The following is a 27,997-nucleotide window of genomic DNA, read 5'->3' as shown; positions in this document are numbered from 1 at the left end:
AGCCGTACCGAGCCGTGCCGGCCCGGCATGGCTTCCCGGGAGCGGCTCTACGAGCTCTGGATGCTCTACTTCGCCAAGGTGAGGTGGGCACCGGAGACCCCCCCCGCTTCATCCCGGGGTGCGGGGGGGGGGGGGGGGGGCAGCACCCCTTTACCCCCATCACCTCCCCTGCCTGCATCCCCCCCCCCCCCCGGCGCTGGGGGCTCTGCCCGCACCCCCTGCCTGCACCTCCGGGGGGGGGGGGGGGGGCTGCACTACCTCGGGACCCCCCACCTGGGGGGCACCGCGTTCGCCCCCCCGCACCCCATTGCTACATCCCGTGACCCCCCCTTCCGTGCGCCCCAACTGGGGGGCACCGCATCCCCCCCCCCCCACCCCATTGCCGCATGCTGGGGGCCGCGACACCCCCCCCCCCACACCTCGTGGGACCTCCTTGTGGGGCACCTCACCCCCCCCCCCGGGACCCCCTGTCATAGCCCGGCGGTCCACGCTCCCCCCCAGGGTCACCGCACCCCCAAGTCCGCGACACCTGCGTGCCCCCCCCCCCCCTCGGGGGGGCACCGCGGCCCCCCTGGACCCAACGGCCGCACCTCGAGATACGCGACCCCCCCCCCTCTGGGAAGCTCCGTATCCCCCTGGAGCCCCCCCGCCGCATCGCGCCCCCCTTCCCACCCCTCCTGGGGGGGCCGGGGGGGTCCACACCCGCCTTATACTCAGCCGGTAGCGTTGGGGGGGGGGTGTCCGTGCCACCCCCCCGGGTCCCTGCGCCCCCGCCCGGCAGCAGGTGCAGCCGCGGTGACATTGGAGCAGCGTCGGGGGGGACGGGGACGTGGGGGGGGGGGGGGTGTCCTGCTCCGGGGGACCCCCCAGCCCCCCCTTGGCACCGCCACCTCTGCCCTTGCGTCGTATTTCCCCAGTGGGGGGTCCCCGGCCGGCAGCGTGCGGGGACCCCCCCATCCCACCCCCAAGAGCCCCTCACGCTTCGTTTTCTCATTAATTGTCCCCACTCGCAGGCTGGGGGCGGGGGGAGATCCTGGAGGACAGCAGACCCCCCCCCCCCCCATGTCACCCCCAGCTGCTGTGCCCTGGGGTTGGGGTGTCCAGCTGGGGTTTTGGGGTGAAGGGTGATATTTCTACCCCCAAACCCTGCGGTGTCCCCAGCACGGGACCGGGGACACCAGGAGGGACGGGGACCCCCGTCCCAGCTGGGGAGGGGGACAGCCGTTGTGTCTGTCACCTCGTCCGGCCCCGTGACGTCCCCTGGGACCCACCAGCTCTCCTGCACCCCAAAACAAAGCCACCCCACCCCCCCGCCTCTTTATCAGTCCTGGAAAAAGGGGTTGAAGCGCCTTCAGGGTCCCCTTGAGGATGGACGCTGCCACCGCGAATGGCCCCGGGTCCGTTTTGGCCGTGGTTGTAGGGGACAAGTGCCATGCTGGGGTGGTGGCCATGGTTGTAGGGGACGCGTCTCATGCAGTGGTGGTGGCCGTGGTTGTAGGGGACACGTGCCATGCCGTGGTTGTAGGGGACACGTGCCATGCCGTGGGGATGGCTGTGGTTGAAGGGGACAAGTGCCATGCCGGGGTGGTGGCCGTGGTTGTAGGGGACACGTCTCATGCAGTGGTGGTGGCCGTGGTTGTAGGGGACACGTGCCATGCCGTGGTTGTAGGGGACACGTGCCATGCCGTGTGGGTGGCCGTGGTTGTAGGGGACATGTGTCATACTCTTGGGGTATACATGCTCGTCCAGGGGACGTGCCACGCCATAGGGTGTGCGTGGAGACGCCAGACACACCACTGGGGAACAGGAACAGGTGCTGCACCATCAGGTGTGCGTGGCGGTGTGGGGACAACACCGTCAGGGTGTGCGTGCTCGACAGGGACACGCATCGTGCCGTCACAGTCATACGTGTACATGTGCCACACGTTTGTGGTGGTCACACTCGCACAGGGACACCCACTGCGCCGTTGGGGTGTATACGGGGACATGTGCCATGCCATCGGGTGTACGCGGTCGTCTGGGGGACATGTGCCACGCTGTCGGGTGTGCACGGTGGTACAGGGGACACATGCCACGCCGTCGGGTGTGCGTGGTCGTGTGTGACATGGTGTCGGGTGAGTGTGGTCCTGAGGACACCTGTCACACCGCTGGGCGTGCAAGTTTGCACGGGGACGCACGCATCGCCGTCGGGGTGTGCACAGTCGCTACAAAGACACGCTCCCTCGGGGACACATGCTGCGCCAGCCGGCTGTGCGCTCCTCCTCGGGGACACGTGCCACGCCATCGAGTGTGCGTGGTCATGTGTGACACGGTGTCGGGTGTGCGTGGTCATACAGGGGACATGTGCCACGCCGTCGGGTGTGCATGGTCATGTGTGACATGGTGTCGGGTGTGCGTGGTCATATGAGGGACGTGTGCCACGCCGTTGGGTGTGTGTGGTTGTGTGTGACATGGTGTCGGGTGTGCGTGGTCATACAGGGGACACGTGCCACGCCGTTGGGTGTGCATGGTCGTGTCTGACGTGGTGTTGAGTGTGCGTGGTCATACAGGGGACACATGCCACGCCGTTGGGTGTGCGTCGTCGTGTGTGACATGGTGTTGAGTGTGCGTGGTCATACAGGGGACATGTGCCATGCCGTCGGGTGTGCGTGGTCGTAGAGGGGACACATGCCACGCCGTCGGGTGTGCATGGTTGTGTGTGACATGGTGTCGGGTGTGCGTGGTCATACAGGGGACACATGCCACGCCGTCGGGTGTGCGTGGTTGTGTGTGACATGGTGTCGGGTGTGCGTGGTCATACGGGGGACACGTGCCATGCCATCGCGGGCGTGCGCCCTTCACGGTGAGCACGCCACGCTGTCGGGGTGTGCCCGCTCGCTGTGCCACACCGCCAAGGTGGCCGTGCCACCTCTGAGAGACACCGGGGCCAAGGCAGGAACTCGGTGTCACCTCCCCAGCCGTGTCACGCTGCAAGACCACACTGGCCTTCCCTGCGGTGACGTCCCCAAGCGCCCGGCGAGGACGAGGCTGCCGGGACACGTCCCTGGCCCACACCAACCTTTTACCGTCCCGCTACCGGGCTTGTTTCGAGGCTTAACTCGGCGCAGCGGGTGATGCCGCTGGTCTGAGTGTCACCTTGGTGCCGCTGTCCCCTGTCCTTGTCCCCCTCCCTGGCTGGTGACATCAGACAAGGGCCACGCGCCGGCAGCGGATGTGTTATCTCTGGTGGCTTTAAAACAGGGCAGGGCTCACATCCCCACGCTGGCAGGGGACAGGGATGTCCCCGGGGGTGGCCGTGCCACGGCGTGGATGGCGCTGGCCCCCTTGTCCCGACGCCAGCCGGGGGGGCTGACAGGGTGGCAGAGACCCCACCACCGGGCCTGTTGGCGGTCCCCCACGGGACTCAGCAGCAGGGGTGGCTTTGCCACAACGTCACTTTTTTTGGGGGGGTTCCGGAGCTGTCAGCGGGGCGGGGGGACGGAGGTGCCGGCACGACGTTCCCAGGTGGCCCCGCGCCAGCCGAGCCCAGAAGCCACCCAACAGGCTCTGCCAGCCTGGGACAGGCAGCGGCGGGGGTGGCCGCCAGCCCGGTGACACCACGCCGGGATGGGACACCGGCTCCGGGTGGGTTGCGAGGGGACATATTGGTGTGGGGCTGGGGGTGGCGGCGGGGGGGGGAAGAAGGATGCTGAGAACTGACAAACTCATCACACCGTGGCTCTGACTGCGCCAGCGGGATTTGGGGGATGTTTCGGGCACGACCCGGTTCCCTGTGGCATTGTCACCTCGGCTGCGTCCCTGGCGCACCCCAGAGCCGTTGGGTGGGTGCGTGGGGCTGGGGGGCAACAACCAGCAGCACCCCCACCCCCCACCCCGTACCCCAAAACGGTGCCGGGCGCGGTGGGAGGAAGCGCCGTTGGGGTGGCGGGTGACTTGGCATTTCCTGATGCTACGGTGGTTTTTTTTGGGGTTGTGTTTTTTGTTTTTTTTTTTAATTTTTTTTTTTTTTTTGGTCGCTTTGCACAAGAGCGAAGCGAGGCGGCAGTGTGAAAAGTGGGGGGGGACATAAAATAACAACACACACACCCCACCCCACCCCCCCCCCCGCAAGGTCCCGTCCCGGCTGTGCCGTGCAGCGGGGTCATGGAGGGCCGCGGTCACCCTGCCAGCCAGGTAACGGGGGTCTGGGGAGGGGGGGGGGACATGGGGGGACACCCCCCTCCCGGCTCACCCCACCGGATGCTGGTGGTTGAGCTGCACCCGGCAGTAAATAGGGGGGGAGGCGGGTTTTGGGGGGGAAATGGGTGATGTGGGGGAAGCGGTGGCTGGGGGGGGGAGTTTAGGGGGTGCTGGGGGGGTGGATTTCGGGGGGATGCTGTTGGGAAGGGTGTGAGGTCCCTGTGGGGTCCCCTCCATCGCGGCAGTGCTGTGGGTGCCTGAGGGGGTGACTGGGCCCCCCCCTGTCCCCGGAGTGTGGGGGGGCTGGGTCCCTGTGGGGAGCAGGATGTCCCCCCTTGGGGGGGCTGCGGACACCCCAGGGGGCTGCACTGGGGTGCTGGGGGACACGGGTCACCCCAAGGGGCTTCATTGGGGTGCTGGGGGACAGGGTCACCCCAGGGGGCTGCGTTGGGGTGCACAGGGCCGTGGGTGACCCCAAGGTGTGATGGAGGCGGGGGGCACAGCCCCGGGGCGCGGTGGCCGCAGGGGTGAGTCACAACGGCTGTTGCACAACCGCTGGGCTGGGGGTTGTGTCAGGCAGTGCTGGCTGCCTGCACCCAGCTCGGCCTGCTGATTGGCTGGCAGCCGCCTGTAGGGGCAGGTGCTCTGGGTGCTGATTGGCTGGCAGCCGCCTGTAGGGGCAGGTGCTCTGGGTGCTGATTGGCTGGCAGCCGCCTGTAGGGGCAGGTGCTCTGCCTGCTGATTGGCTGGCAGGTCCCAGGGGTGAGTTACTCTGTGCAGGTGATTGGTCGGCTGTTGTCTTTAAGGTCCAGCAGCTCTTGCTGCTGATTGGTTGGTATTTGTCTATAGGAGCAGGTGCCCTGGGTGCTGATTGGTCAGCGGTTCCACAGGTTGCGCTGCTCTGCGTGCTGATTGGTCGGCGGTTCCACAGGTTGCGCTGCTCTGCGTGCTGATTGGTCAGCGGTTCCACGGGTTGCGCTGCTCTGCGTGCTGATTGGTCAGCGGTTCCACAGGTTGCGCTGCTCTGCGTGCTGATTGGTCAGCAGTTCCACAGGTTGCGCTGCTCTGCGTGCTGATTGGTCAGCGGTTCCACAGGTTGCGCTGCTCTGCGTGCTGATTGGTCAGCGGTTCCACAGGTTGCGCTGCTCTGCGTGCTGATTGGTCAGCGGTTCCACAGGTTGCGCTGCTCTGCGTGCTGATTGGTCGGCGGTTCCACGGGTTGCGCTGCTCTGCGTGCTGATTGGTCAGCAGTTCCACGGGTTGCGCTGCTCTGCGTGCTGATTGGTCAGCGGTTCCACGGGTTGCGCTGCTCTGCGTGCTGATTGGTCAGCGGTTCCACAGGTTGCGCTGCTCTGCGTGCTGATTGGTCAGCAGCTCCCCAGGTTGCGCTGCTCTGATCACCCATTGGCCGGAGGCTCCCCAGGGTGTGCTCACACCCCCGGTGCCAATTGATTGGTGGCTCAGGGGGATGGGGGCGGGGGGGAGGGGGCGGGGCTTGACTGCTCTGGCTGCTGGTTGGCTGATACCCCCGGGGTGGTGGTGACGGTGGGATCTGATTGGCCGTTGGCTCCAGCCCCCTCCTCACCCTTGCAGAAGGACCTCTCCTACCTGCAGCAGTGGCTGGAAGCCTTCGTCATGAACTTCGAGAAGATCATCGCCCTGCCCTCGCTGGAGCCCAGGAGGTGAGGACGCCCTGGCACCCTTGGGTGCTGCGAGGGTGACACCCCGCGGAGCCGGAGGGTGACGACACCCACAGCTAAATTCGGGGGTTGTGGTGGCAGCCACTCATCCGCTCCCAGTGGGTTGAAACCATCCGGTCTGAAGCTCGACGGGGGGGGGTCTGGCAGGGGGTTGCAGGGGGGGCGTGGGGGGGCGTCGCATCCTGCCACCCCTGTTTTCCCCACCGCAGGCCAGAGGAGTCGGTGTCGGAGATCCCGGTGCTGCCGCAGGAGGTGCTGCAGGTGCTGAGCCAGCGGCTGGGGCAGTGCGTGGCCCAGGTCCCGCGGGAGGAGGGCGGCGGGGCCAGCCTTGGGCAGGCCCTGCTCCTCCTCAAGTTCTTCATCATCATCTGCAGGTGGGTGCCCACCACCCCACCCCCCCCCCCCCGGGGGGGAGCACTGGCTTCCCTCCATCGCCCACACCCACGGAGGTTCATGGGTTTGGTCCTCCCAGCGCTACAGCATCAGCCCCAAAAGCATCCCTGGCCCTGAAGCACATCCCCCGCCCCCCGCCCCAAAGCACAGCATCACCCCCCCCCCAGTGCATCACCCCCCCAAAGCACAGCATCCCCCACCCCAAAGCGCATCACCCCACCTGAAGTGCATCACATCACCCCAAAACACAGGATTTATCCCCACCCTGAAGCCCAGCAGCCCCTCCCAAAGCACAACATCACCCTAAAAAGGGCATCATTCCCCCCCCCCCCCCCCCCCCCCCCCGCCAAAGTGCATCCCACCCCTCTTGGCCCTTCCCCGAGGGTGGGGGGGGGACCATCCACCTTTATTCCTCCCCCCCTTCCCAGCTGCTGAAGGGGTTCAGCTGATGACGTGCCCTGCCTTGCGCTGGCTGCCACGTTATCATCTCCCCCCCCCCCCCCCATGATGCAATAACCCCCCCATAACGCATTAACCCCCCCAATATGTTATTCTCCCCCCACCCTCGCAGGAACCTGGAAAACATCCAAGCAGACAAAACCCCCGGCTTCATCCCGGAGGTGCTGAAGTTGCTGCGGGTCTGTGCGAGCAAGGTGAGTGCGCGAAGAGAACCCCTGCCCCAATATTATTTTTTTTTTTGGGGGGGGGGGGCGCTCAGCCAAAGGAGGATTTTGTGGAGGAGGGGCTTCATCCAGCTCCGGTTTTCTGGCAGCTGAAGGATGAGCGGAGCGGGGTGCAGCTGGAGAGCGGGATGCTTTACGCCCTGCATCTCTGCGAGTGCCTCTTCGACCCCTACCAGACCTGGCGGCGGCAGCTGAGCGGGTGAGCGGGGACCCCCCCACCCCAAAAACCCCCCCACCCCACTCCTTCCCCCACCCTTCACCCATCTGTTTCCAGGGAAGTCGTCAGCGCAAAGGAGAAGAGTAAATACAAGTTCGCCCCGGCCCCTTTGCCCCCCGAGTTTGGCACCTTCTTCCAAGGTAAAGTGGGGGGGGCCTGCCCCCCCCCCCCCCCCCCACCATTGCCCACTGCAGCTGGGTTTGGGCTCTGGAGCTCCACACAGCCTGGAGAGCCTACAAAAATCAATGCAAAGGGGATTTTTTTTCTCAGGGAAGCCCCCCCAGAAACCCTCCTCCGAGGGAAAGGTGTCGCAAAAAAATCACCTAAAACTCCCAACGCAGCCAACCGCCCGTAAATCCCCAAACTGAACCCTATTTTTAAAGTCTGGGGTTTTTAAGACAAAAATACCTCCCCCAGTGCAACCAGAGCTGCACAAAATCCGAGCATCCTCATCCCCTCCATCATTAACAGCGTCCAGTGCCCATACGGGCTGGCTTTTGGGGTAGAAATGGAATTTTTAGGGTGGATTTGGGTAGAAAAGGAATTTTTTTCCCTATTTTTTTTTATTATTTTTTTGCTGCTTACTCTCTGAAGTAAATCTTTCCTTCCTCATCCTTGCAGAGAGTTTCCAAGCCGGAGCACAGCTCCCCGAAACACTCCAGCTCCGGCTTATCCATCTTTTTGGGGCCATCCTCTCCGGATCCAAGGTAGCGTTGGGAAGCGGATGGGGAGGACTTAGGATCATCATCCAAGTGATAAACCCCCAAGTTTGATTTAATCCAAGCAAGATAAACACTGGAATTAAACTGCTTAGTTTTCAAAAGCCTTTAAAAATCATATTTAAAATTCCAGCCTTAAATTCAGTGGGCTTACCTTAAAAAAAATAAATTAAAGAAGGGTTTGAGTTGAAGTTGCTCGTTCACCACTGGTTCAGCTTCTGTGATGGCAGATGAGAATTTCTTGGCTGAATAAATTTGAGCAGAAATAGGTTTTAATTAGCGCAGCGCTTAAAAATCAGGATTTAATTAATAGCTCTGAAATTTGCTTTAAATTAATTTGCACGCACCCAGGAGCAGGGTGCAGTGACATGGGTAAAACCTGCAGCGCCGGAGATGTCGGGCTCAGCATTCAGAGCTTCAATAAAGGATTTTCGGTCGCGATAGGCGACATAAAAGCCCGTCTCTCCTCATCATCCCGACAGCCCAACGCCCTGCGGGCCATCACCCCGGCAGCCGTGGAGGTGCTGCTGGGGGTGCTGCAGCGGGGAGGCGGGGGGACCCCTCCGGTGCCCCGGTTGCTGGAGCTGGCGTTACGCGGCGTGGTGGCCGTGGTCCACGTGCTGCACGGCAGCAGTCCCGGCGCTGGCCCCGTGCCGTTGCGTGTCCTCCTGGATGGTTACTTCAGGGTGCTCAATTTGGACCTGCCCGTCGCTTCCTTGGCGCCGGAGGCAGCTGGTGGCCTCATCGCTCTCCGTGTGCTTATGCTGGGTAGGTGGCTGGGGACGGGGAGGGGGATGGGGACGTGGGATGGGTGCTGAGCCATCCCCGCTTCACCACAGATGCCATCCCAGCCATGTTGAGCTGCGAGGACCGCCCAGTCCTCCAAGCCGTCTTTCTCAGCAACAACTGCTTCGAGCACATCATCCGTCTCCTCCAAAACAGCAAGGTACCGGGGTGACCATGTTGGTGTCCCCGCTTGGTGACACCAGCGTTGGCCACCCTCATCGCCATCCTCACCCTTCCTGTCTCTAAGTGATGCCGGGACAGGGTGGCTGCGCCGCAGCAGCATCCGTGGGGTGGGGACCCTCCATAACCCCCTTCCCTCTTCCCCCCACGCCGTACCCGGTGCGGCTGACGCCCACCCCGTGTCCCACAGCTCTACCTCAGCAGCTCGCGGGAGGCAGGTGAAGCCCGGAACAAGGTCCCTGTGTGGCCCCTGAACGGGGATGGACTCCAGCAGGTAAGGTGTAGGGTCACCCCATAACCAAACTGCCGGGTGTGGTGGGCCGTGGCCCCTCAACCCCAGGACTCAGCAGACCCACCACCCCTATGTCCCTCTAGGTCTTCGACAGCAGCTCTGACGCCATCGCGGTTCACGCCGTCGGGGTGCTCACCGCCATCATGAGCAACTCGCCCTCGGCCAAGGTGGGCAGCAGACCAGAGGCGGGGAGGACACCCCAAAAGCAGATGGGTTTGGGCGTTTTCACACAAGCAGCACATGGTGGGTCTTGGCATGGGGTCCCACGTGCCTGGGTGCTTGCAGGAGGTGTTCAAGGAGCGCATCGGCTACGCCCACCTCTACGAGGTGTTGAGGAGCCAAGGCCAGCCCACCCAACGCCTGCTCCAGGAGCTCCTCAACATGGTGAGTGTGCCCACTTCTCCTGCACGCCAAGGAGAGCCCTCGGCGCTGGCGGTTCATGGTAGATCTCTGCCCCCAGCAGCCCCACTCCTCACCCTTCAGTCCTCTCCACCCTGTTAGTTTCCCATCAGCTTCCTCCCGAGGGGTCCTGGGGCCATCTTTAACTTGTAGTCATGCTCAACATCGGGGAGTTTTGAGCCCTTTCCGATGTGGTACTGCTTGCTCTGGTACTGCTGGGTGTGGCAGGGATCTCCAAGGTGCTTGATGCGCAGGGATCTCCAAGGTGCTCGATGCACGAGGGTCTCCAAAACATTTGATACGTGGGGGTCTCCAACATGCTTGATCCATGGGGGTTCCCAAAATGCTTGATAAATGGGGCTCTGCAGGGTACTTTTGATGCACAAGAGTCTTCAAAATGTTTGGTGCATGAGACTTTCTGATACACTTCATGCATGGAGGTCTCCAAAACTCTTGATACATGAGGGTCTCCAAGACTCTTGATGCACAAGTGTCTCTGATACTCTGGATGCATGGGGTTCTCTGCTGCCAGCCCAGGGTGGCCAGGGGGAGAATCCATCCCCTTCCACGGGGTCAGGGCTGCACCAACCAGCTCTTGTGTTTTGGCAGGCAGTGGAGGGTGACCACAGCTCCTTCCCGGTGCGCCCCATCCGCAACGAGCAACCCCTGCTCATCCTGCTGGCCTGGCTGCCAGCGCTGGCGTGCTGGGAGCTGCAGATCTTCCTCTCGGGCTGGCTGCGGCGGCTCTGCGAAGCCTCCCTGCCCAGCCGCCTCACCTGCGTCAAGGCGGGCATGGTGGGCTGCCTGCTGAGTGCCCTGGCTACTGAGCCGGCGCTACCGGCTGCCTGCTCGGAAAATTTACTGGAGCTGCTGCGGGCGTTGGGCAGCCTCTCCATCCGCCCCAGGGAGCTACGGCAGCTGCTGCGGCTGCTGCGGCACGAGAGGGGTCGGGGACCGCATCCCTACGCGGCACCCGTCATCCGGGCGCTCTCGGGGATGGCGCGGGTCGAGGGACCCCCCCGAGCACTGCAGTGCTTTGACCTGACACCCGGGATGGCGGGGATCATGGTGCCCACCATCCAGAAGTGGCCTGGCAGCGCCTTCGCCTTCCACGCCTGGTTGTGCCTGAGCGAGGAGGAGCCTGAGCCGCTGGCGAGGCCAAAGAGGAGGCAGCTCTACAGGTGATGCTCAATGGAGGGACTGGGGGGGCTGAGGTGAAGATGAAGAGGGGCAGCACCACCAACCGCACTGTGCTTCTCCTCTACCAGCTTCTTCACAGCTGGTGGGACGGGCTTTGAGGCGTTCTTCACTGCCGGTGGCGTGCTGGTGGTGGCTGTCTGCACTAAGAAGGACTACATGACGGTGGCATTGCCGGAGTTTGCCTTCAACGACTCGGCTTGGGTGAGCATCGTGCCCATCCCTGTCCCCGTCAGGGCGGGCAACAAGGACACCAGGATGCCTGACACCCCCTCCTTGTCCCCCCAGCACTGCGTTGACATTGTCCACATCGCCGGCCGTCGGCCCTTCGGCCAGAACATCGTCAGCATCTACACCGATGGGCACCTGCGGAAGACAGCGCAGCTCCGCTTCCCCTCCCTCCATGAGGTGGGGATCCCCCTGGCACCCAAACCCCTCCTCACAGCATGAGGCTGGGGGCCGAGCATGACTTCTTCTTCCTTCCAGTCCTTCACCTCCTGCTGCATCGGCTCCGCGGGCCACCGGACCACCACCACCGCTGCCACCACCACCAGCCACCCGCCGACGTCCCATGGGCCGGAGCTGGTCTTCCCCCCGCACCCCACGCTCGGCCGCTCCCAGTCCGTCCCCGCTGCCCTGGGCCCCCACGCTTGGACCCCCACTCAGCCCCCCACAGAGGGGGTGGTGGCCACCACGGCAGCTGGCAGTCAGGACACTGAGTGGGGCAGCCCCACCTCCCTGGAGGGTCACCTCGGCTCCGTGGCCATCTTCTGTGAGGCTCTGCAGCAAGCCCAGGTCAAGGCACTCTTCTGCGCGGGTACGTCAGGGTGGGGCGCGGGGGACGTCCGCAAGGCTGCTGGTGGCAACTGGGGTCTCCTCCACTGTGCTGCAGCTCACCCCAATCCTCTCCCCCCCCAGGACCAAACGTCACATCACCATTTGCGCTGGAAGGTGACTTGGTGGAGCTCAGCAGCAAGCTCTTGCTGTACTACACCCCACAGGTGAGGAGAGCCACCCCCGCCCCAGGACAAGGACAGCACTGGTAGATCCTCTGCTATAAGTGACATCTCCAGGAGCATGAGGATGCTCCCATGGTGCTGTCTTCTAGGCCTGCAGGAACAACATCTGCCTGGACCTCTCTCCCAGCCACGGCTTGGACGGGAGGCTGACGGGGCACAAGGTGGTCAACTGGGACATCAAGGTACACTGGGTGCAGGGTGGTCTGTCCACCCCATGGCGTGGAGGCAGCTGGGTCCCTCCTTAGGTTCAAGGCCAGGGCAGGACCCCCACAGGGTGTCGGATGGCCGTGGTGGTTCCCCTGGACCCTACAGAGACTCTGCTGCATGGTATTGGGTCCACCAAGGACCTGCATGACCCATGGGTGCCCTAAGGACCTGTCTGCCCCATAGGTCCTCAGCATCCAGGGTGGGCACCATGGGCGGTGCAGAACAGGTACTTTTTGGGGACCTGTTTTAGGTTTGTGCTGTAGGATGGGTCTGGGCACACCCTGATCTTTGCTAGCTACAGGGCCTGACTCTCCCCGGCTTGAGCAGGCAGCACAAACCCTGGGTGCACATGCAACCTCCTCTTCTACGCTGCCGTCACCACGCAGCACCCAGCAAAGGCTCTCACCTCCCTCTGGCAGGACGTGGTCAACTGCGTGGGTGGGATGGGTGTGCTGCTGCCCCTGCTCGAGCAAGTGGTGTCCAAGAAGGAGGAGCCCGAGGATGAGCAGGAGACCAACGACCTGGTGGGACCGGAGCTAACATCCTCCAGGAACGCCCAGGGCATGCTCATCCCGCTGGGAAAATCCTCAGGTGAGGACCTCAGGGGACATGGAACAGGAGCCATCCTGCTCAGGTGGCTGGAGGTAACCCCGCTGCCGCAGAGGTGCTGCCTGGACCAGGCTGGTGTCTACCACAGGCAGGAGAGGTCTTGCCCGAGGCACCGAGAGTTACGGGATAATGGAGAAACCATTGACATCTTTTAATGTTATGACCCAATGAGTCATAAACAAGCAATTCTGGGAAAATGAGGGTGGCTCCAGCCTGCGTACCTCTGGCTTGCCTTTGTGTGGAGTCTCTGATGTCTTATAGTAGGACTGGGTTCATGCAGGAGCCTTCTCCTGCATAGGTGAAATGGGCTTTCTCCCAATACCCAGCTGCTTATTTCCAAGCTTGGAGCAATGGAGGTTTCCACTTGCATAAATCTGAGGGAAATAGGAGAACAGGCTGAAAAGTTTGCAGAGAAAAGTTGATGGTGGGGTCTCCGGGATGCCCTTTGCAGGCAGATGAGTCTAGAGAAGAGGAGGCTGAGGGGAGACCTCATGGCCCTCTCCAACTCCCTGAAAGGAGGGTGCAGAGAGGGGGGATGAGTCTCTTGAGCCAAGGAACCAGCGCCAGGCCAAGAGGGAATGGCCTCAAGCTGCGCCAGGGCAGGGTCAGACTGGCTCTTAGGAAGGATTTCTTTGCAGCAGGGGTTGTTGGGCGTTGGAATGGGCTGCCCAGGGCAGGGGGGGAGTCCCCATCCCTGGAGGGGTTGAAGAGTCGGGTTGACCCAGCGCTGAGGGATCTGGTGGAGTTGGGAACGGTCAGGGTGAGGTTCATGGTTGGGCTGGAGGAGCTTCAAGGGCTTTTCCAACTGAGATGATTCTGTGATTCAGATGCAGGCAGTGCTGTAGGAAGGTGTTCAGGTGGACACAGGACTCACAGCTACCGGTGGGGCGCTGCCCTGTGTCTTGCAGAAAGCAGGCTGGAGAGGAACAGCGTGGCTGCCTTCCTGCTGCTGGTGAAGAACTTCATCCAGAACCACCTGGTGAACCAGGAGAGCCTGGTGCAGTGCCACGGGCCAGCCATCATCGGGGCGCTGCTGCAGAAGGTGTGGGGGGCTACCAAAGGCTCCATCCCGCAGTCCCCAGGGCTGTTCCCTAAGGGGGATGTTGGGGCTGCAAGCTTTCTTCTTGCCATGGCAGGTCTCCAGCCCGCTGCTGGACATGAGCACGCTGATGGCCTCGCAGATCCTCATGGAGCAGGTGGCCTCTGAGGGCAGCGGGCTCCTGCTGCACCTTCTCTACCAGCATCTCCTCTTTGACTTCCGCATCTGGAGCAACAGCGACTTTGCTGTCCGCTTAGGTGGGAACTGGGGGTGCTTGGGGATCTTGCCCATCCCAACCCACCTCCGTGGCTACTCACACCTTCTCCCTGCAGGTCACATCCAGTATCTGGCCAATGTCGTCAAGGACCACAAGCAACGCATCCGCAAGAAGTATGGGGTGCAGTACATCCTCGACTCCATCCGGACGTACTACGGGTGAGCTGCCGCTTGTATCCTGGACCCCCTAACGCTGATGTGGTGGTGGGCTTTGCCCCTTGGAGACGCAGTTTGTGGTAGACACCCTTTGCTTGGGGCAGTATCTCCCCTGCAAGCACCTCATGGGATGAACTTCCAGTGTGGAAGCATGGTGGTGGGTGCAGGACATTCCACTCCCCATGGCCATGCCCCATCCCAAAGCCTCCACCCAGACCTGTGACCAATCAGCCCCAAAATCCATCCCCAGCATCTCACCAGCAGCCACTGAGATCATGATGGTTTCTGCAAGGAGCTGATCCACTTTTCCTGTCTGATCCCATGCGTTTCCACACACCCGTGATGCTGGGGGTGCTCACACCCTGCAGAGACCCAAATGCATGGGGTAGACATGGGCAGAGTTGGCCAGAAGGAATGTCCACACTGGACTGTCTTGGAGCTCATCAGGCTTCGTGGTGGGATTTGGGATCATGCTGGCAATGGGTGACAAGGGGCAGGAGGGCGGCTGTGCGTGTCCCCAGAGGGAATGCCCATGCATGTCTGTCCATCAGCACCTCCAGGGAGAAGACCACAGTCACTGACGACATCAAAACAGTGCAGACATCCCTCTTCAGCCTGGTGAAGGATTTCTTCTGCAGGAGCTTCTCTGGGGAGGAGATGCAGAGCTTGCTGAGCTACGTGGCCGGGGCACAGGATGAGCAGCAGGTATGGCACCCAGCCACCTGGGTCCCCAAACACCCCAGTGAGCCATGGGCTGGCCCTGCGCTTGGCAGCAGGTGGGAAGAAGTTACTGAGGTCCTGGTAGGGCACGTGGAGGGCAATGGACAACCAACCCCATGTCCTGCAGGTCTGCGGGGCACTGGAGGTGATCCACAGCCTGCTGAAGGGCTCACCTGCCCAGGAGCAGCTCTTCGCCTTCCTCTTTGAGCCAGGCCATGTGGAGGTCCTCTTCTCACTGCTGGTGCAGAAGAAGTTCTCGGATAAAGTGCGGGAGAGGGTCTTCAAGGTAAGGCAGGTCCTTAGCTCCAACCTCTTGCTATCCCCAGCAGCCAGGGGCTTTGCCACAGTGGGATGGGCACGTCTCTCTCTCTCTCTCACCAGGTCCTCTACAAGATGCTGAAGTATGAGAAGGTCCCTGAGCGCAGCAAGAACCGCCTGAAGCTGAAGGACATTGGGTACCAGGGGCTCATCGCCTGCCTCAGTGACGTCCCCACCTCCATGCTGCTCTTCCGCTGCCTCTCAGAGCAGGTCCTCGGGGCAGGTACCATGTGCCCTGCCAAAACCTGCCAGACTGGCCCTGGCCACCCATCCCAAACACATGCCACGGGGTCATCACTGGTGGCTTCCCACAAGGCTCAGCTGGTCTTGGGACTGGGGGTCTTTGGTGGCTTTTGGGGACAGAAGGAGGTGTCCCACCACAGTAGTGTCTCTCCTTGTCCATAGACCCTCCCAACTACAAGGACCTGGTGGCTGTGGTTTACCTATCTCACCGGGCTGAGCTGACCATCCGGCTCGATATCTGCCGCAAGGTGAGCAGGGCTGTGGGTGCAAGCGGCTGTGACTGAGTTGTCACCTGAGGGCTGAGCTTCCTGGGCACCCAGCTATGCCTGAAGCCACAGGGATGGTGGTAACACCCCATGCATGGGGCTGCCAGCACATGGACGTACCAGCATGGAGGTGATGCAGCCCCAGCACCCCATGATGGTTATGGAGGATCTGGGGTGCTCAGGACCAAGCATCCTGCCCCTTGGAGGAGCCAATGCCCCAAGAGCCTACCAGGAGCTGGGGCAACATCATCGGGTCTCCCCCCTCGCTTTGTCTTGCAGCTCTTCCACTTGATCTATGCGCAGCAGGACATGGTGAAGCAACTGGCAAGGTTGGCTGGCTGGCAGGACACGCTCACCAAGCTCTACGTCAAGGAGTCCTACGAGTCCCGCCAGCACAGCCTGAGCAACGTGGGCAACGGGGGCTGCCTGGAGCTCCTCCGCCTCTCGGACCCCTCTGGCAAGGAGGGTGTGAGCCCACCGCCGGCCGAGCTGCAGGAGCTGGATGTCTTCCTGCCACTGGGCTACGAGGCCTCAGACCAGGAGCTCTCCGAGGGCTTCTCCGACCACTCCATCTCCCCAAGCGGCCGCACTAAGTCCTTCCACTCATACAACTTCAAGTCTTTCGACTCCTCTGACCGGGCCAGCCGCTCATCCTCCAACCCTGGTGATGGTCCTCCCTTTGATGGTGTCTACCACCCGCTCTCACCCTTCTCCACCTCACCCTTTGACCTCGGGCTTGACCTGGCCAGCACCAGCTCCATCGCCACGGCCGAGAGCGGCACGCAGACCCCCACCAGTGGCCCGGGCACCCCCTCGCCCCTGGAGAGCTTCAAGCCCTTCCCAGGGATGCGAGCACGCAAGAGCTCCAGCCTCTCAAACGTCCTGGATGAGAGCAGCTACCAGGACGCGCTGCCCAGCGACAATGTCTCCAACACCAGCAACCCCCAGGTGAGCCCCAAACCATCGTGCCCGCCACCCTGGGCCACTCTGGACACTGGACCTCTCACCCTTCCTCTCTGTTGACAGCAAACACCTGAGGAGGAGCTGTGCAACCTCTTGACCAACATTGTCTTCTCGGTGACCTGGCGTGGGGTGGAGGGCTGGGACGACGTGGCGTGGAGGGAACGCGGGCAGGTATTCTCCGTCCTCACCAAGCTGGGGACGGCGTGCGAGCTGGTGCGACCGCCCGATGAGATCAAACGCAGGTGAGTCCTACCCAGGTTCGGGTGGGTGCATCCCAAGGGAGGGCCACCCTACAGAGCCACTTGCTCTCCCACAGCCTCCTGGAGATGATGCTGGAGTCGGCGCTGACGGACCTGAAGGAGTCGGGGCCAGCTGCCCTGCCCGGTCTTACCCACAATGCCCTCAAGCTGCTGCGGCTGCTCCAGGACTTCTTGTTCTCTGAGGGACACAACAACCAGGCCCTGTGGAGTGAGAAGGTGGATGGGCACAAGTGGGGATTCCTGATGCCAAACCCAAGCTCTGAAACCTAATGCTAACCCCTAACCCCTGACGGTAGCCCTAACCCTAAACCCTGCCCCTAACTGCAGCCCTTGAACCTAACCTTAGAAAGTAACCTGTGCCTTAATCCTAAACCATAACTCTAAGCCATAGCCAGTAAATCAAATTCTAACCCTAAACCTTAGCCCTAGCCCTACGCCCTTGCCATAAACCCCAAGTCTAACCCTAAGCCTTAACCCTAACCCTGCACCTTTGCTCTGAAGCCCAATCCTATGCACTAGCCCTAACCCCTAATTCTAACCCTTAACTCCAATGCTACAACCTTACCATAAACCCAAATCCAATGCTCTAATCCTGTATGCTAAAATCTAATCCTAAACCCTAACTCATAACCTGTATATCTAACCCTAACCTTTGCTGTAAACTCTAACGCTGATCCTAAACCCTAACCCTAAACTTTAACCTTTAACCCTTACTGTAAATCCAATCTCCTAGCCCTAAACCATAACTCTAACTCCTAACCTGTAAATCTAACCGTACCTCCTAAATCCTAATCCTAAACCTTAACTCTACATCCTTGTCATAAACCCCAACCCTTAACCCCGATCTTAACCCTTAACGCTAACCCTACACCCTTATGTAAACCGAAATCCCAAACCCTAACCTTAACTCATAACCTGTAATCTAACTGTACCTCCTAAATCCAAATCCCAACCCTTAACCCTACATCCTTGCCGTAAACCTCAACCCTAATGCCAGTCCTATACCCTTGCCCTAGCCCTAACACTAACCCTACAACCTCACTGTAAACCTAACCCTATACACTAACCCTGTATGCTAAGATCTAACCCTAAACCCTATCCCTAACTCATAACCTGTAAATCTAACCCTAACCCTTGCTGTAAACCCTAACCCTGATCCTAAACCCTAACCCTAAACTTTAACCTTTAACCCTATACCCTTACTGTAAATCCAAAATCCTAGCCCTATACCCTAAACCATAACCCTAACTCATAACCATGCCTTCTAAATCCTAATCCTAAATGTTAACCCTATGTCTTTGCCATAAACCTCAGCTCTAACCCCAATCTCCACCCTCAACCCTAACCCTGCAACCTTATTGTAAACCAAAATCCTAGTCCTATACCCTAAACCCTAACCTTAACTCATAATTTATAAGTCTAACTGTACCTCTTAAATCCTAATCCTAAACCTTAACCCTACATTCTTGCTGTAAACCTCAACCCTAACCCCAATCCTATACCCTAGTACTAACCCCAGTCCTAACCCTTAACCCCCACCCTACACCCTTACCATAAACCCTTACCCTAAGCCCCAACCCATAACCCTCATACCAAACCGTAACTAGTTTGTCGTTAATGTTACGAGTTGGAGCTCTACCCTACCCCTAAACCCTAATCCTAACCCCTGCCCGTAACCCATAACCACGTCAAGCAGAGCCGAGGGTGGCTGGGTGATGGGGACAGACCTGGTGGCTTTGCGCCTGCCTGGCTGGAGAGGTGGTGGGTATGTGGCCAGGTAAGGGGCTCACTGTGCCCCCCCCAGATCTACGAGGGGGTGAGCAGTCTGCTGGACAAGCTGGGCGTCTGGTACCACCTGGCCAACGGCACCTCTGACCTCAAGGAGATGGCCCAGACGGGTCTACGCATCCTCGTAGGCTACATCATGCTGCAGGACCCCCAGGTGGGTCACCCTTCCCTGGGGTGAGACCCCCAGCCCGTGGGGCAGGGGCAGGTGGCCCCATCTGATGTCCCATGTCCCCCCTACAGCTGCACTCGCTGGCGTACGTGAAGCTGCACAGTCTGCTGCAGACCGCCTCGGCCCCCAAAAAGGATGAGGCTTGCTACCTGCTGGGCAAGCTAGAGACCCCGCTGCGACGCTCGCTGGATGCCAAGTCAGAGACCTTCTCCTGGTTGGTGCCCATCGTCCGTACGCTCATGGACCAGTGCTATGAGACCCTGCAGCTGCAGCTTTTCCTGCCCTCGCTGCCCCCCACCAATGGCAGCCCCACTTTCTATGAGGACTTCCAGCTCTTCTGCACCACCCCGGAGTGGAGGGCCTTCATCGAGAAGCACGTGGGTGCCGTGGGGCATGGGGTGGCATTGCTGTTGGGGGAACACCTTCCCAGGCTTAGAGATGGGTCCGTGCGGTGGTGGGGTCCCCATGTCACTACCAGGTTGGGACAGCCTTGCAGGGGTGACATCCAGGGCAGGGGTGATGGTTGATGGGCACCAAGTCCTGCAAACACCTCCCTTCTCGTCCTGGTTCTTTCGGTAGGTGCAGCCCACCATGGCCCAGTTTGAGATGGACACCTTCGCCAAGAGCCACGACCACATGTCCAATTTCTGGAACGCCTGCTACGATGCCATGATGAGCAGTTCCCAGCGGCGGGAGCAGGAGAAGGCAGCCAGCCGCAAGATGTTCCAGGTACTGCCTGCTCTTTGCCCCTGGGATGTCACCCTGGGGATGTCCAATACCTACAAGAAAGCTGGAGAGGGACTTTTTACAAGGGCATGTAGTGATAGGATGAACGATAACGGCTTTAAACTGACAGAGGGGACATTTAGATTAGATAGAAGGAAGAAATTCTCCCCTGTGAGGGTGGTGAGGCCCTGGCACAGGTTGCCCAGAGCAGCTGTGGCTGCCCCCTCCCTGGAAGGGTTCAAGGCCAGGTTGGACGGGGCTTTGGGCAACCTGGGCTAGTGGAAGATGTCCCTGTCCATGGCAGGGGGGTTGGACTAGATGATCTTTAAGGTCCTTTCCAACCGAAACCATTCTAGAATTATGTGATTCTATGTGCTCTTCGTCCTGGGGACATGCTTCTCACCCCAAGGATGTCATCCAAGGGACATGCTCCTTATCCTGAGGATGTCATCCTGGGGACATGGTCCTCGAGATGTGCACCTCACCCAGGGACATCATCCCAGGGTCATGGGGATGTGCTTGTCACCCCAAGGATATCATCCCAGGGACATGCTCCTCACCTTGGGGACATTAACCCTGGGGATGTGCTTTTCATCCTAGGGAGATCCTCCTCACTCTGGAGACATCATCCTCAGGATGTGCTCCTCATCCTGGAGACATCATTCTGGGGACATGTTCCTCATCCTGGGGACATCATCCCAGGGATGTCATCCCAGGGATGTCATTCCAGGGATGTGCTCCTTGCCCTGGGTACATGCTCCTCACCCCAGGGACATCACCCTGGGGACGTGCTCCTTGCCCCAGGGACATACTCCTCTTCCTGGGGATGTGCTCTTCATCCCGGGGATGTCATCCTGAGGACATGCTCCTTACCCTGGGGACATTGCCCTCAGGAAGTGCTCCTCATCCTGGGGACATTGTTCAGGGGATGTGCTCCTCATCCCAGGAACATCATCCTAGGAATGTGCTCCTCTCCCAGGGACATTGTTCCGGGGATGTGCTCCTCACCACAAGTGCATCATCCTGGGAACGTTCTCCTTGCCTTGGGGATGTCCCCCCGTAGACATGCTCCTCACCCTGGGGATGTCCCCAAGACCCAGCCCTGCTGTCACTTCACTCTCCTGCTCCCTTGGCAGGAGCTGGTACTGGAACCAGCGGCGAAGCGCTCTAAGGCAGAAAATGCCCGGCACACCAATGTGCTCAAGCAGGCCAACAACCACCATGGCACCGTGCTGAAGCAGTGGCGGTCCCTGTGCCGCCTCCTCACCTCGCCCCGCTCCGCCTGGGCTGACCGGTGAGCCCCCACCTCAGTCCCTGGGGAGGGGTGGCATGGCTGGGGGTCCCCAGGGTGCCTCACCCCTGCCTGCCCCTCAGGAACCCACCGGAGGTTCGCTGGAAGCTGTCGAGTGCTGAGACCTACTCCCGGATGAGGCTGAAGCTGGTGCCCAACCTGAATTTCGACCAACACTTGGAAGCCAGTGCCCTACGGGACAACCTGGGTGAGCTGATGAGAGGGGGGCACCCAGGGGTCCCCCCCATGCCGTGGGTGAGGGGCTGTCACCGATTGGATGCACATGGTGGGGTTGAGCTGGGAGCTGTCGTGTTGAGGTTGAGGGGTCGATGGGGGCCCTTCACAGGACTTGTCCCCCGGCTGTGGAGGGGCAGGAGGGCCTGCTGACCCCCTCCTCATTTCAGGAGCTGATCACCTCCACAACCCTGCCGAGTCCCTCCCACTCGCCATGGCCAAGGAGGCCAAGGTGAGTGAGCTGGAGGATGACCAACTGGCCGAGGAAGACCTCCCGGTCCTGGACAACCAGTGAGTGTCCCCATCCCCTGCCATGGCACTGGCTTGCCCAGGCTGGGGGTTTCATCACGGTTTCCTTGCTCCCCTGTGTCACCCAGGGCTGAGCCCAAGGAGCAGAACCAGCGGGAGAAGCTGGTGGTCTCAGAGGACTGTGAGCTCATCACAACGGTGGCCGTTGTCCCTGGCCGTCTGGAGGTGACAACCCAGCACGTCTACTTCTATGATGGCAGCAGTGAGAAGGAGGAGACGGAGGGAGGTAACGGCGTGTGCTCCTTGGGGGGGTCCCCGCAGCAAGGTGGGGTGAGGAATCCATCCTGTCTCTCTCAGAAGCCCATCACATTGGGTGCTGGTTGTTTTGGGGGTGGGCTCCTCCCAGCCCCAGAGTGATGCTGGCCCCCATCCCTGCCTCGGGAATGGGAGTCCAGGTGGATGATGACACCCACGGGGCTCTGTGCCCCCCCCCCAATCTTGTCAGGGATCGGCTATGACTTCAAGCGCCCCTTGTCCCACCTGCGTGAGGTCCACCTGCGCCGCTACAACCTGCGCCGCTCTGCGCTTGAGCTCTTCTTCATTGACCAGGCCAACTACTTCCTCAACTTCAAAAAAAAGGTGGTGGCACCCTTCCCACCCCACCCCAAACCCCTCCCGAGGCCACGGCACTGCCCAGTCTCCGGCCACTCCACGTCCTCCCCCCCTATCCTCCCAGGTGAGGAACAAGGTGTACTCCTGCATCCTTGGCCTGCGTCCTCCTGGCCAGATCTACTTCGGCAGCCGGTCGCCCCAAGAGCTGCTGAAAGCCTCAGGACTCACCCAGGTACCAGCCTCACCTTGCCCAGCCCCACCCCGTATCTCCCCTTCCTGGATGGCAAAGGGGAGGGTGCCAGCGTGGGATGGGGATGGCCATGGGTTGGGAATGGCCATGGGACCGGGGATGGCTGTGGGATGGCGATGGCCATGGGACCCAAGATGGCCATGGGACCAAGGATGGTCATGGGACCCAAGATGGCCATGGAACCAGGGATGGCCGTGGGGTTGGAACAGCCATGGGACTGGGGATGGCCATGGGACCAGGGATGGGCTTAAACCAGGGGTGGCCATGGAACCAGGGATGGCCACAGCATGGGGTGACCGTGGGACTGGGGATGGCCATAGGATGGGAACGGCCATGGGACCAGAGGTGGTCGTGGTGGGATGGGGATGACCGTGGGACCAGGGATTGCTGTGGTAGCAGGGATGGTCTGGGACCAGGGATGGCCATGGGATGGGCACAGCCATGGGGTGGGGGCGGTCTGCCCCACCTCCTGCCCCCCCCAGCCCCTATCAGCCACCCTCCCTTCGCTCCAGAAATGGGTCTTGCGGGAGATCTCCAACTTCGAGTACCTCATGCAGCTGAACACCATCGCGGGGCGCACCTACAACGACCTCTCCCAGTACCCTGTGGTGAGCCCTGCGTCCCCCCCTCCATCCCCGCAGTGAGCTCGTGCTCCCCCCAGCCTCACCCACCTTCTGCCCCCACCCAGTTCCCCTGGATCCTGCGGGATTATGTCTCGGAGACCCTTGACCTCACTGACCCAGCCGTGTTTCGGGACCTGTCCAAGCCCATCGGGGTGGCCAACGAGCGGCACGCCCGGGATGTGAAGGAGAAGTGAGTACCCCAAAAATGAGGGACAGGGGATGCGGGGAGTGCCTGGCTGGCTTCCAGTGGACCCCCCCCCTCCCAACCTCCCCCCCAGATACGAGAGCTTTGAGGACCCCACGGGCACCGTGGACAAGTTCCACTACGGCACGCACTACTCCAACGCGGCAGGCGTCATGCACTACCTGATCCGCACCGAGCCCTTCACCACCCTCCACATCCAGCTGCAGAGCGGCAGGTGGGTGCCCAGCGGGTGCACCCCAGGGAGGGGACACCAGGGGGGGACAAAGGGGCTCCAACCGGGTGTCCTGTGCCACCAGGTTTGACTGCTCGGACCGGCAGTTCCACTCCGTGCCAGCAGCGTGGCAAGCCCGCATGGAGAACCCCGTGGACGTCAAGGAGCTCATCCCTGAGTTCTTCTACTTCCCCGAGTTCCTGGAGAACCAGAATGGTAAGGGGCACCCGTCATCCCCACCACAGGGACAGCACCCGTGGCAGCACGGCATGTCCCTCACCCCCTGCCTGCGCTGCCTGCAGGCTTCGACCTGGGCTGCCTGCAGCTCTCCAATGAGAAGGTGGGCGACGTGGTGCTGCCCCGGTGGGCACGTTCCCGCGAGGACTTCATCTACCAGCACCGCAAAGCTCTGGTGAGATGGTGGAGCTCACCCCGACCTCTCCTCAGCTCCCACCCCTGGGGGCATCGTTACAGGGTGGGGGTGGGCATTGCCAGCCCACCCTAACGCCCCATCCTTGGACAGGAGTCAGAGTACGTCTCAGCCCACCTCCATGAGTGGATCGACCTCATTTTCGGGTACAAGCAGCGAGGCCCTGCCGCCGTGGAGGCCCTCAACGTCTTCTACTATTGCACCTATGAGGGTGAGCCGTGGGGCAGGGAGGTGGGGGGGCACCTGCCAGGTGGCCCTCCATGACCACCCTCATCCCCAGGAGCCGTTGACCTGGACGCCATCGCTGATGAGACACAGAGGAAGGCTCTGGAGGGCATCATCAGCAACTTTGGGCAGACGCCCTGCCAGCTGCTCAAGGTAGCTCATAGCCCCACCCCAAAAAAATAGCCCCTTTGAAGGGGCCACCCCCCTTCTCAGGGGTTCCCTCACCCCCCCAGGAACCCCATCCTGCGCGGCTGTCAGCGGAGAGCGCTGCCCGGAGGCTGGCCCGCCTTGACACCCGCTCACCCAACGTCTTTGAGAACCTGGACCAGCTCAAGTCCTTCTTTGTGGAGGTGAGGGCAACCCCAGGGGGGTCCCTGGCCAGGACTGGGGGTGGTGATGGTGCCCAGGAGGGTACTCACCAGTTGCTGTCTCCCCGCAGGGCATCAGCGATGGGGTGGCGCTGGTGCAAGCCGTGGTCCCCAAGAACCAGGCGCATTCCTTCATCACTCAGGGATCACCCGACGTCCTGGTGAGTGGAAGGAAACTGAGGCATGGGTGCGTGCTGCTAGCCCAGGGCAACCAGGACCACACCCCAGGAGGGCTCCAGTGGTGGGAGCCATGTCACCTCCATCTCCATCTCTGCCCAGGTCACCGTGAGTGCCAACGGCTTGCTGGGGACCCATAACTGGTTGCCCTACGACAAGAACATCTCCAACTACTTCAGCTTCACCAAAGACCCCACCGTCTCCAACACGAAGTGAGTTGGGCACATGGACCCCAGGGAAGGTCCCCGGAGGTGCCACCAGCCCACCCGTGGCTCTGCCACCACCCCATGTCCCTCCCCACCAGGACCCAGCGCTTCCTGCAGGGCCCCTTCGCCCCCGGTGCAGACCTCTGCTCCCGGACGCTGGCTGTGTCCCCCGATGGGAAGCTGCTCTTCAGCGGGGGACACTGGGACAACAGCCTCCGTGTCACCTCGCTGGCCAAAGGGAAGGTCGTTGGGCACATCACCCGGCACATAGGTACGTCCTCCAACAATGATGAAGGTCCAATGGTGCCCCGATGGGTTTGTAGGGCCATGGGGGGATGCAGGGGACACATGGGAGACATCCCCTGCCTGCTCATCTTCTGGGGACAGTCCAGGCTCCATCCCAGAACCAGGGTGGGGTTAGGATTAGCAGCATCTCCACACCCCAAAACACATCTTGGTGCCATCCTGTGGGGTTGGGGTGCTGAGCGTGATGGTACAGGACCTCATGGTTTCCCTCTGGGTGTCACAGATGTTGTCACCTGCCTGGCACTTGACCTCTGCGGCATCTACCTCATTTCTGGGTCCCGGGACACCACCTGCATGGTGTGGCAGGTCCTACAGCAGGTAGGGGGTTGACCCTTACCCCACGCTCCAGCCAGGACAAGCTCATGGTGGGCGCTGCCACCAGGTCACTGAGATCCCCGTGTCCCCAACTCCAGGGTGGGTTTTCCAGCGGCTTGGCTCCCAAACCCGTCCAGGTCCTGTACGGCCACGACGCCGAGGTGACGTGCGTGGCCATCAGCACAGAGCTGGACATGGCGGTGTCGGGGTCCAAGGTGAGTTGGGGTGGTAGGGTGGGCGGCGGGGTGGGCAGTGCCACCGTCATCACCCTGCATCCCCTTCCTCCCATAGGATGGCACCATCATCACCCACACCATCCGCCGGGGTCTCTTCATCCGGTCCCTGCGGCCACCTGGCGAGAGCTCGCCACCCGCCATCCTCTCCCACCTGGCCGTGGGGCCGGAGGGGCAGGTGGTTGCCCAAACCACGGTGGGTCAACGAGCCTGCTTGAAGGTATGGCCAGGCGTGTCCCCGTGTCGTCCTCCTCGTCGCTGTCAGCGCGTGTGTTGCCCCCTCTTCCCTCTGTCTTGCAGGACAGGTTTGCGTTGCACCTCTACTCGGTGAACGGGAAGCACCTCTCCTCCGTCCCGCTGGACGAGGAGGTGACGGCCATGTGCTTGACGGAGGACTTCGTGGTGCTGGGGACTATGCAGTGTGGGCTGGAGATCCGTGACCTCCAGAGGTGAGGGCTACCACCCACCTCGTCCCACCCCAACCACCCCTTTGGGGTGCCCAGGGGGGCTCAAGGGGTCCCCTCCCACTGCTCGTCTCCTCCCAGCCTCAGGGCGGCCGTGCCCCCCGTGCCCATGCGGGTGCCCGTCCACAGCGTGTCCATCACCAAGGAGAAGAGTCACATCTTGGTGGGGTTGGAGGATGGCAAGCTCATCGTGGTGGGGGCCGGGCAGCCCGCTGAGGTGAGCGTGGACCCCACCTCAGGTTGGGGGGGTGCTGGGAGGGGTTGTGCCTCAGTGTCCTCTGGGCTGGGGATCTCTCCCTGTCCTCCTTGCTCTGGGGAGCTGGTGGGGGAAGAGGTGGCGGAGATAAGGGGAAGGGGATGGAAGTGGGGATGAAGATGGGAATGGAGGTGGGTGGTGATGAGGAACGGGTTGGAGAAGGGATGGGGATAGGGATTTGGAAGGGGAAGGGGATGAGTGTGGGTGGAGCAAAGGACGGGGTTGAGAAGGGGATGTGTGACGGGGAAGGGGCTGGAGGTGATGGGTGTTTGGAAGGGGATGGGGATGGAGAGGGGGATGAAGATGGGAGTGGAGAAGCAGATGGACGTTTGGGAGGTGATGGGGGTGGAGAAGGGGGTCAGGATGGGGATGGAGAGGGGGATGAAGGTGGGAGTGGAGAAGGGGATGGGTATTTGGGATGTGATGGGGATGAAGGGGGTGAGGATGGGGATGGACATTTGAGAGGTGATGGGGTGGAGAAGGGGAGGAGGATGGGGATGATGGAGAAGGGAATGAGGATGGGGGTGGAGAAGGAGATGGACATTTGGGAGGTGATGGGGATGAGGGTGGGGATGAAGCAGGATGAGGAAGGGGATGAAGAAGAGGATGGTCATTTGGGAGGTGATGAGGATGAAGAAGGATGAGGATGGGGATGAAGAAGAGGGTGGACATTTGGGAGGTGATGGGGATGAAGGAGGATGGGGATGGGGATGGAGAAGAGGATGGACATTTGGGAGGTGATGGGGATGAAGAAGGATGGGGATGAAGAAAGGGATGAGGATGGGGATGGAGAAGAGGATGGACATTTGGGAGGTGATGGGGATGAAGGAGGATGGGGATGGGGATGGAGAAGAGGATGGACATTTGGGAGGTGATGGGGATGAAGAAGGATGGGGATGGGGATGGAGAAGGATGAGGATGGGGATAAAGAAGAGGGTGGACATTTGGGAGGTGACGGGGATGAAGGAGGATGGGGATGAAGAAAGGGATGGGGATGGGGATGGAGAAGAGGATGGACATTTGGGGGAGGATGGGGATGAAGAAGGATGAGGATGGGGATGGAGAAGAGGATGGACATTTGGGAGGTGATGGGGTGGAGAAAGGGGTGAGGATGGGGATGAAGAAGGGAAGGGGGATGGAGCCTCCTCTGGAAGGGCGTGAGGAAGGGGATGGGGGTAGCTGAAGGGGCTGGGGAGGGGTGAGGGGCTGTAGAGGACAGGGACAGGGGCGTCGGGTGGGTGCTGACCCCCATCCTGCAGGTGCGGCCGGGCCACTTCCACCGGCGGCTGTGGCGCTCCACGCGCCGCATCTCCCAGGTCTCGGCCGGCGAGACAGAGTACAACCCCGCCGAGGGCAAGTCCTAGACGGCACCCCCCCACCTCCCACCACTGCCCCCCCGGGGAGACCGGGGGGACCCCTGTGCCCCCCAAAGCTGGGGGGGGGGGTGTGGGGAGCGGAGAGCCCTGTGCTGCCCGCTCAGCCCATCGCCCGTGGCCTTATCCAGCCCCCCGGGGGGGGGGGGTGTGCAGCATTGCCACCCCCCACCCCGATTTTAGGGGGACGCGTCCCCCCGTCCTGCGGAGGGACGGGGGAGAGGAGGAGGCGGGGGCCCCTCGCTGGGTAGGGGGGTGCCATGTCCCCCCCCGCCGTGCCCGCTGGCCAGGAGCCGGCTGGTGTGTCCCCCCTCCCCGCATTTTTTTTTTTTCTATCCATTTATAGATCTTTTACAGAAAAAAAATACTAATATATCTATGGGAAATAAAGGTGTGCAGTCTGCCCCGCGCCGCGGGGGGGGGTGACACCCCCTCTCCAGTGGCCCCACTATGGCAGGACCGGGC

At 61.5% G+C, this 27,997-nt stretch overlaps 1 protein-coding gene across 1 annotated transcript; it reads left to right on the top strand.

The window, feature by feature from the left end:
* Positions 1-10: 10 nt before the first annotated feature.
* On the top strand, positions 11-27,922 carry NBEAL2 (neurobeachin like 2). The gene is made up of 55 exons (XM_074845027.1): positions 11-78; positions 5,773-5,861; positions 6,089-6,253; positions 6,844-6,925; positions 7,045-7,154; positions 7,230-7,312; positions 7,794-7,879; positions 8,374-8,659; positions 8,731-8,837; positions 9,048-9,131; positions 9,233-9,316; positions 9,435-9,533; positions 10,158-10,729; positions 10,817-10,949; positions 11,034-11,153; positions 11,232-11,562; positions 11,664-11,746; positions 11,854-11,946; positions 12,391-12,562; positions 13,489-13,622; positions 13,717-13,876; positions 13,952-14,054; positions 14,603-14,756; positions 14,899-15,057; positions 15,153-15,312; positions 15,495-15,580; positions 15,878-16,546; positions 16,625-16,803; positions 16,878-17,037; positions 18,626-18,763; positions 18,850-19,155; positions 19,358-19,507; positions 20,641-20,798; positions 20,879-21,003; positions 21,200-21,320; positions 21,407-21,564; positions 21,784-21,917; positions 22,015-22,122; positions 22,653-22,748; positions 22,829-22,953; positions 23,042-23,182; positions 23,265-23,395; positions 23,482-23,591; positions 23,703-23,820; positions 23,890-23,987; positions 24,068-24,184; positions 24,274-24,363; positions 24,482-24,591; positions 24,684-24,856; positions 25,115-25,209; positions 25,305-25,421; positions 25,498-25,659; positions 25,740-25,888; positions 25,985-26,120; positions 27,419-27,922. Exons 1-55 carry the CDS (start codon positions 28-30, stop codon positions 27,521-27,523), a joined length of 8,265 nt encoding a protein of 2,754 aa, XP_074701128.1. The 5' UTR covers positions 11-27; the 3' UTR covers positions 27,524-27,922.
* Positions 27,923-27,997: the final 75 nt, after the last annotated feature.

The sequence above is a fragment of the Strix aluco genome, chromosome 1, assembly GCF_031877795.1.
Source record: "Strix aluco isolate bStrAlu1 chromosome 1, bStrAlu1.hap1, whole genome shotgun sequence".
NCBI lineage: Eukaryota > Metazoa > Chordata > Aves > Strigiformes > Strigidae > Strix > Strix aluco.
The sequence above is the reverse complement of the archived record's forward strand: the minus strand, read 5'-3'. Positions and strand labels throughout refer to the sequence as shown.